General features: G+C 43.4%; 1 protein-coding gene across 2 annotated transcripts; it reads right to left on the bottom strand.

Annotated features, from left to right (window-relative positions):
* Nucleotides 1–1,943: 1,943 nt before the first annotated feature.
* LOC127311227 (ubiquitin carboxyl-terminal hydrolase 23) lies at nt 1,944–8,822 on the bottom strand. Of its 2 annotated transcripts, none has more exons than XM_051341607.2 (10): nt 8,395–8,822; nt 5,703–5,807; nt 5,442–5,510; nt 5,219–5,342; nt 5,004–5,114; nt 4,676–4,836; nt 4,254–4,574; nt 3,761–4,177; nt 3,279–3,590; nt 1,944–2,284 (listed from the first exon to the last, which is right to left on the bottom strand). In XM_051341607.2, the coding sequence occupies exons 1-8, from the start codon at nt 8,500–8,502 to the stop codon at nt 3,968–3,970; spliced, it is 1,209 nt and encodes a 402-aa protein (XP_051197567.1). In that variant the 5' UTR covers nt 8,503–8,822; the 3' UTR covers nt 1,944–2,284; nt 3,279–3,590; nt 3,761–3,967. The 2 variants fall into 2 exon arrangements, with proteins under 2 accessions (XP_051197567.1, XP_051197576.1); XM_051341616.2 differs by having other exon boundaries at nt 3,279–3,587.
* Nucleotides 8,823–9,265: the final 443 nt, after the last annotated feature.

Below are 9,265 nucleotides of genomic sequence, written 5' to 3'. Positions count from 1 at the left end.
TTTCTTGATGTAATTTTGCTAACTAATAAATAACACATTAGATTTTTTATCTCTTTTAATTTTCTTACCTAGTATTTTCTTAACAACACCAAAGATCTTTCATCTCAAACCAGAAATGCACTTTTGAACATGGGAGCATATGTTCCTGCTATCCAAAAGAACATTTTAAAATGTCAAAAAACATGACCAAAAATTTGTGTGTCTACGTTGATATTATATGTGCGCATGCCAAGTTTCGCGTAAAGTTGAAATTTTTCGTGCCCTGTGTAAAAAAAATAAAGAAATGTATCGTGGAAAACTCTTTTTAAGCACCATTTTTTTATTTACACGACACAAAAAAATGTCGAGTTTCGGCGAAGCTAATTTATGAGAACATATGATGTCCACATGTATGCATCATTTTTTCGTTCGTTTTTTATATATATTTCAAACTACCTATAGAAGTCGTTTCAAAAACTGGGAGCATGTGCTCCCGGATGCAAAAATGCCTCGTTCCATCTCAAACTCATTACTTAATTGTGATTTCAAAGTAGTGATCTCTTTCTTACTCTTGGCAGCAATCAACATATACACGTATATAGGTGATCCATTAATAAACTTGATGTAAACGCAGCTATCATATTAAGATCTATTATCATGTGTAAGGATAAATGAATCAAACCTTTTGTACAACTGTTTTGAGACTGTTTCAGACCATAAAGAGATCGTTTTAACTTACAAACAAAATTCTCCTTAGCAGGCACAACAAAATAATTAGGTTGGTCCATGTATATATCCTCCTCAAGTTCTGCACGCAGAAAAAGCGATTTTCACATCTAACTGCTCAAGCTTAGGATCATGCATAGCCAAAATACCAAAAAATACACGAAGATAATTATGTTTTACAACCGGAGAGAATACATCATTATAATCAACATCTGGAATTTGGCTGAAACATTTTGCTACCAACCTTGCCAAAAACCTTGAAGGCTCATTACAAGATAAACCTTCCTTTCTTTTAAATATCCACTTGCGACGAACAACCTTTTTTGTTTGGGCAAGCGTACAACATCGCATGTGTCATTCTTCTCAAGAGATTGCATATCCTCTTTCATAGTAGAAAGATCCACTTATCGCAGTTAACGGATGCAACGACATCAATATGTAGCAGGTTTAGAATCATGCTTCACATGTTCAACATAACTTAAAGCATAATGAATAAAATTACACTCTTCAATTAAACGAGAACGTGGACCTTTATCACGCCCCGGTCTATTAGTAGCAATGGATTCATTTGTTTGCTGCAAAACATGTGATGAGTGTGTTATCATTTTCAGCAACATTATTATCTTTCTCCTCTACGTGCTCTACCTACAGACTAATTTTTTGTTGCTCATCATCAGAAATATCAATACACCAGAAACTTCCGTAGATGAACTCTTATGAAACATGACAACCTCATTAAAAACAACATTTATGCTATGCAAAACCTTCTTAATTTCAGGATCCCATAACCTATATGTCTTAACTCATGAACCATAACCAAGAAACACCATACTTAACAGTCATATGCTCTAACTTTCTATTATCAACATATGCATAAGCAGTACAACCGAAAACTCTCAACTGTAAATAATCAGTAGGTGAACCAGATCATATCTTAATGGAAGTTTTCTTATCAAACGAAATGTAAGGTGACAGTTTATCAATTAACATGCAGTAAATGCTGCTTCAGCCCAAAAACGTCTATGCATACCAGTATTGGACAACAAGTAGCAAGCTTTGAAGATGATGGTTCTATTCATCCTCTCGGTCCAAGTCTACCGGCGATGGGCCTCGCTTCGCTCCGCCGTTAGCTTTCTTATTGAATTTAGATCATAATATAACACTTTTGAGCTATGATGCAACTTTTGGTGAGTTTGTTCAAAAACCTAGATCATTGGCATTGTTGCGATATCTCGATGTATGAGAAGCTCTAGTGTTATACAGAGAATAACTTACTATATGTCAATTTTAACAATAGTTAAATATGATTTAAGTGGCTTCGGACTGTTAAAACTTAGAAGTGCTCAAAGTGCGATGTCCTGCTCAATTTCCACATAACAAGTTACAGAACGCGTTCTACCTGCAGCCAATAGCTAGATACCATGTATATGTTGTTATCTCCTACCACCGCATTCTCTTGGATCTCCACCTTTGCTGCCCACCCCGGACTCCTCTTCTTCCCTAGATACTTCTCCAAGCTCGTGTCCTTCTACTTTGGTGTCGTTTCGCCTGCGCTTCTTTAATCCAGTTTTGTATCCATCTGCACACGGGACAATAACATGTCATGACCTTTTCTTTTTAGGAAATGAAAGATGTCACGACTTATTGACAGTACTCAAAAAAGCAAACCTAGACAACGAATAATTACACAAACACCTATTAAGCATGGACTTTTCCTGTTAATAAGATGTCAGCTAAACGTGCCATCTTGCGACTACTAATTAAGTGGTGTTCAATGCCAGGTCGAGTTGAACCCAGCGAGCTAGTGCTAGTGTAATTTCCTTCGATGTCTCCAACCAAGCTGATGCATTAAAAAAAATGTTATAGGGATGGACATATTTACTTATATTATTGGGTAACATATTTGGCTTCAAATCCCTGCATGTTTCTACAGTTTCAGCAGAAACCGATTTTGGACACCCCTGACCACTGTCAGCTGTGATAGATAGTGGATAAAAAAAAAACTGTGATAGATAGAATTCCAAAAAGAAAAGAACCACAAAGAACTAGCAGCCACTGATAAACACATCTTCGACTTTACAGGAACTGTATATGGTTTATATTCTTTTTCCTCATCTTTACTTTGTTCACTCATGGCAATTTTCTTACGAACTTATGAGGCGCTTGGTTGGGGAGAACATATCCACTGATGCAATGAGAATACACTGTATTAGGAGGCGGATTGTGTGATAACGTGATATTTGGTTTATATATTCTTAACGCTATTTGGTTCAAGCAACGGTCCATTTCCCATTTGAATTTCTTCCTGAAATCTTCAATACGAACTTCTACTCTACCCATCCTGATATTCTCTATCATGGCTTTCACAACCGAGTCAAAACTACAGACCAAATGAAGTTACTACACAACTCTTATGCAGGTCAACATGCAGCTAGCAACACCGACATGTATGCATTCAATTAGCTATGCGACAAGAATTATACTAACATAACAGTGCACAATTACATAATATCACATAGCATAAACAAACAAGTTTCGAGTAAATTATGTAGAAAGCCACAAAAATAACTTACCATCGAGCGTTTCAACGATATACTCTCTCCTTGAAGCCTTAAGTGCAAACACCATCTGTGATTCTTCCGTTCTTGCAAGTATGACAGCAGCAGCTTCCTCAATCTCACTTCCAGTTAATCCAGCCATACGTAACTTATTAATCAGCATGTCTTTAAACTGCTTGATAGGCTCGTCTTCTATTGCTTTCTCTTGGACAATACTGGTAATGCACTTGCCCTTAGTAATGTTGTCGGAGTTGGGGCCGACTGATCTGAGCCCCAAGGTACCCAGTGCTCCATCTGGAGAATCATTGGTATCCCTGACCTCATCTTCTATAAAACAAGGTAAGTTAGGTAAAACATCAGCCACCGGCACAACGTAAGGGAGGAGACCCACACAGTGCACACAGAACCTTACAGAAACTAGTGTTGTGCTGTGGCAACTAGTATGGGGAACATTCCCCGTTGATTTTTCATTATTAACAGAAAAAACTAACACTTACTACACCAAGACGGGGTTTCGGGAGAACCCTCATTCTCTTGTTCATCACTGTCACTGTCACTGCCACTACAAGTGTAACTGCCCTCATCGCTGTCACCGGAACTGTTCTTCTTTCTCTTAAGTAAGGTAGAGAACCACGGAGATGAACCTTGCTTGACATAGAATAGAAGGTATGCTTCGCTGTCCAAAGCTCTATCTTTGCAAATCTTCATAACCTGCACCACGAAAGTTTAGAAGCTAGAACCATGTACTTGAACGAAATATATACAAAAAATGTTACAAGCTGTAGATATATTTCCTTAGAATCATCGAACAGAAACCAATCAGTTTGTGATGGACGGATAATACAAACATAGTGACCATTGGATGGAACACCCAGGTGTTCTACAACTCCATACAAATCATAGTATTGAGGTTTCTGCAGGAAAAAAGTGTGCATCAGCCATATACTTGGGCGCATGCGGAATTTGATTAAATGAGAAAAAAGGACTCACATCCTCTGGGGTGCTCAGAAACGGGTTTAAATCCAGCTCTGGCTGATACTCCACCTTGGTTTGAATCTTAGAGATAGCACTCCCCAGATTTTGAAACCTCTTAAGCTGGATCACGAGAACTTCTGGAGCCTGTTCCACCTTGAATTGCTTTTCCATGTTCACACGAGATTTGCACCCATCACAAGGAAAATTTTCGAACACCTCAATCTTTGTAAAAGAATGTAGTGCATCCATGACACTGCTCATCTGGGTAACCTCTAAGTTAAGGTCGACGAAAGGCTCCAATCTGTCTGAGCAATGCTGGCACTCTGGACAATGCAACTGACAAAGAAAAAATATTAACTCAATATGACACTGGATTATCAGGGACTAAGTGTCAATGATTTACAGGAGAACAACTGGTAGTGGATTTACAGGCACACCTGACTTTTTAGCTGGCCTCCAAAAATTTGTTGGACAATTGAAGAGGATCCCTCAGATGGGGGACTGTGAGGAACAGAGGCCTCATCCAATTTATCGAGCAAGTAACGGAGGAATTCATGTGCATCCTGGTGTTGTCCCCACTCAAAATTTTCAGATATTACTGCAAACAATGTTTTCAAGAATCAAGTTCAGTCATAATCGCACTGATGCATTTCCAAATATCTAAGACCTAATAATGAGAATATGACGGCTAGAACATTGAAGGAGCAATAGCTAAATAAGACAAGCACTGCAAGCAAAGATTTTCTGATAATATAAGCAACCTACAGTTCAGGAGTTCAACAAACTTCTTTGGGTAGAGAACACACCCAGAGCGCTTGATAATTTCATCAGCGTGCAGTTTTAGGGAGCAGTAACAGCAGAATTTGTCAGAGTCACCTAGTGAAAAATCAAAATCTGAGTTGAAAACACAATGGTAGATAAGAGATTCTCAACAGAAAGCAGCTAGAAGCACGAAAGGTGGACTGGTCTAAATGCCTTACGAGGACATGCATCTATGTGATCATCTTTCAGAAGCTTCAACACCAGAGGAACAGTGTGAACCACACACTGGAGAATGCAATTAACAAAACATGTCCACTTCTCAGGATTACTTAGCGAGGCACCCTATGAAAGCCATGTAAACCAGTAAAATAAACACATCAAAACTTGATTTAACATGGGAAACAACATAAGCATGCAAAACGTGGCACAAGTCTAGCTTACCACAGGGTAATAGTTCTCACGTCCACAGATAGTATTGCGAGAACAGCACTTAGTATGAACATAGCCACGCTTGTTATCCGAAAAAAGATTGAAGTGGAAGGTGTCAAAAACAGATCAAGATATCACTACCACAACTATAAAAAAATCAAATTTCACGAAGGTTTGGATCATAGTGTAGTATGAATAGTTGTGTTTCTCTGCTATCGTAAGGAATACTACCACATAATCATTATATGTGCAAAAATAAGATATATGGGTTACCATCGGATTCTGCAGTTTTGCACACTCAAGAAGACCTCCTATATCTTTGTGTATAAAACTAGTGCAACCACTTATTTGTTGAAAATGGTCCAGAAATTTCAGATCCTGGAAAACAAACAGATGTAAAATGTTAGCTGTGTAAATATGGCACCAGTGCAGGATATAGAAGAAGCAGCATGTGCCGCAATGAGATCAAATCGGTGCACCAAAGAAGCTGAAAAATATTAACTCCTGCAGACTACTAACAACAAGTGTAGACAGTTGCACCAAAGAAAAACATTTACTTGCATCTTAGCCAAGTCAGGATGTTGAACACTCTATACTTGTATCACTTCTATGTGACGCATTGAGTCAATAAGAGTATCTCCAGTCGCGTCCCCAAAATCGTCCCCAAAGGCCTTGATGGCAGGCAGGATAGAAAACTGCGCCCAGCCGCATGCCCCAAAGGCCAATTCCGTCCGGCGCGGTCCAGTACTGGGTCCGGTGCCCCGAGGATATCCCCGCCTCCCAGGGACAGGCTAGGCGTGCCGGGCGCAACGCAGCAACGACGTGGCGCATGGCGGGCCATCCCTGTCATTGACACAGCCACAGGCGGGTAACTTTCCATAATGGCGGAGGCAGGTAGGACTTCTCGTTGGCGCTGCGCCTTCCCGCCCTTTCCCATCCTCTTCTCGTCGTCTCCAACTATAAAAATACCCATCGCCACACAATGAACCTCATACCTCTGTTTAAAATAGCCGGCTATAGCCAGGCTATAGCCTTTCACGAGACATGCGGCTATAGCTAGAGGCTTTAGAGGCTAAAACAGAAATAGCCGTTAATAGCCCGGCTAAGGCTATTTAGCCTTAACTTAGCCTCATAGCCGCTAACTTCCCGCTCAATGGGCCCAAAATTTTGGACTAAAAATTTCAATTGAGTGGCCCATTTGCTTGCCGAAATAGCCACCAAGCTCTAGTTATGTAATTATGGGCATAACTATGTCCTAAACTACGTAATGATGATGTAATATTTGGACAAAACTATGTATTTAACTATGTGTGAACTATTATGTGTATCTGCTATGTGAAGATGTTATTAGGTTATTATTTTTGTGAATTATTGATATATATATATATATATATATATATATATATATATATATATATATATAACTATATGATGCCCAATTTTTTTCATTATTTAGCAAATCCGCTATATGCTTATAGCCCGCTATAGCCCGGCTATAGCCTTTCATAGCTTCAAAGAAATTCACGGCTATCGGCTATAGCCGGCTATTTTAACAATGAGATAGACGTGTCGTTCATGGCATACGCAGACCGCGAGGCAGAGGAGGAGCGGACCCAATGGGGCGACGAGCAAGAGTCGGTGGACTTGGAGCAGGTGGCTACCCTCGCATCATACCGGACGTTGTGGCTGCTTCAGAACGCTACCGCCGCATCACCGAGATCTCCATCGAGCAGGCACCGAAGGAGGAGGCTAGTCACCTCCTCATGGCGACCAAGCAGCAGAGGATCCTCGAGCTCAATGCTCAGACATGCGTTCAGACCGTCGCTCGCAAAGCAGCGTGGGTTGCCTAGAACGAGGAGTACCACCTAAGGCGGTCGCAAAGGACCAGCGTCACAGGGAAGCAGCAGCAACACCGGTCAATAGTGGTGCAGCACGTGAAGCAAGGGCGTGCGCGTCTAAAGACCGGGCGACGAGGTGGGCGTGGAAGCAGGCCGAGGGGAAGAATGACAGCAAGGCTGGGCCTTCACACTTCCGACCGACGGCGAGTAGGCTTGGTTTTATTTAAAATTTAGGCATTTTTCATTCAACTTTGTAATATATAACAAAATTTGAATGAAAGATTTAAGATCTGTCGAATTTAAGTGTTTCCGTACAGGGCATTTGGGGGCGTGGCTTGAAACGGGCGTGCCCCAAACGCGACACCACGCAGCGGCCCCCAATCGACCAATCCCACGCTTTCACATAACATTCGTTTGGAGGACACGACCGAAAATGCTCTAAAGGCACCGTTTATGGAAAAAATCACCCCCTATAAAAGGTTGATGTTTTTGAGTCGATAGAAGCACCCTTTATCCGAATCACCCAAATCATCCTCGACTTTAAACTTGTACTCCCTCCGTTCTAAATTATTTGTCGCAGCATGTTCTCAAAACTAGCGAACCTAGCTAACGTGTCAAGAACTCAAGATACATCCTTATTTAGATCCAATCTAACCAAAACTGCGATAAATAATTTAGAACTGAGGAAGTAGAAGATATCGATTTCATTGATCCCAGTGACGTCATGGATTAAGGGGAAAACGCATGGATGCGCCCCCGAAACATAGATTCCGTACGGGAGCTCCGTGCAGCGGTGGTACGGTGGGAGCCTCCTTTGCTCCTGGCTACACCGGTGAGATTGAGGGCCTGCGACGGCGCCGGACACGGAGGCGGCCGATGGCGAAAAATATGGTCGGGCGTGGATGCATTTGTGCTCACACCGTGGCACTCAGGCGGCCGGCCGGCGCTCTTCGCCTGGGCACGACCCGAGCCGGCCAGGCGCGCGGCGCGGCGGCGGGCAGATACGAAGCAGACACACCCTAACCAAATAACTAAGCACTTCCCTCAACAACAGCAAATATACTACTAGTAGGCAGTAGCAGCGCGCGCCAGAAAATGGAGGAGCTAGCCCCAGAGAGAGAACGCACCGATTCGTCTGGCTGCGGCACGACAACAAGGTCCGTAACGGCCGGCGGCGGCTGCTCCTCCCCCTTCTCCGGCGGCGGCAGGGCGGTCGGCATTGGGTCCCCGGCCATGAAATCAAACTAGCTAGGGTTATGGTCTGGAGCTGGGGGGAGAAATGCTGGATTGGGGTTTTGGGGAGTTGAAATCAATCAGCTCAACTGCACACTCGAACGAACGATCGGCGTCGCCGGCGCCGGGAGGAGTAAGAGGAGCTCGGGAACGGGCGCGGCTGTGAAGGCGGAGGCCTTTTATATGGCGAGGTGGGTCTTCGTCTTCCTCATCGGGTCGAGCAGGTAGGGTCAATCAGTCCGGTCTCCTCCGCCCCGCCTCGTTTAATTTGGGCTCGTGCCGCAGCTGGAGACTTCTACTCCTGCTGGGCACTGGCTGCTACTGCTGCTACGCAAGCTGGCCGTCACTCGGTTCCTGTCCTTGGTTCAGGACATACAAAGTGGTCTTGCATTGACTGCGGCATGGACGACCAGTCCGGGTGCCGTGTGCAAGTAGCACTGCTACTTTCTTGGAGGACAGAGGAAGTTCATGCTTGTTTTCCGCCGGCAAGCCAAAAACCACGCACCGACCTCGAGGCCGCGCACCACACGAGCGGACAACACTCCCGCGCTAGCAAGAAATGGCAACACTCAAAACAGAAGCACCCGGAGCCGCCGCTCCGATGTCCACACCGGTCCCGAGACCGCGCACACTAGCGAGAACCGGAAAGAGACAGCCCAAACACAACACACCGGCCCCGAGGCCGCGCACGCTACAAGCCGACGACACTTCAGCCCAAGCAAGAAGAGACGACGCTCAAAGACCCATAGCACTGGAGCCGCCGCT

This window comes from Lolium perenne, chromosome 1 (assembly GCF_019359855.2).
Source record: "Lolium perenne isolate Kyuss_39 chromosome 1, Kyuss_2.0, whole genome shotgun sequence".
NCBI lineage: Eukaryota > Viridiplantae > Streptophyta > Magnoliopsida > Poales > Poaceae > Lolium > Lolium perenne.
Note: the sequence above shows the minus strand (reverse complement) of the source record. Positions and strands in the feature narration are given on the sequence as shown.

Excerpts from the sequence above, each read along its gene's own strand:
- LOC127311227 (XM_051341607.2), bottom strand. The coding sequence starts at position 8,502 with ATGGCCGGGGACCCAATGCCGACCGCCCTGCCGCCGCCGGAGAAGGGG. Across the intron at positions 5,115-5,218 it reads TCACATAGATGCATGTCCTC|GTGACTCTGACAAATTCTGC; the intron begins GTAAGGCATTTA and ends ATTTTTCACTAG. Across the intron at positions 4,575-4,675 it reads GAGGCCAGCTAAAAAGTCAG|TTGCATTGTCCAGAGTGCCA; the intron begins GTGTGCCTGTAA and ends TTTCTTTGTCAG.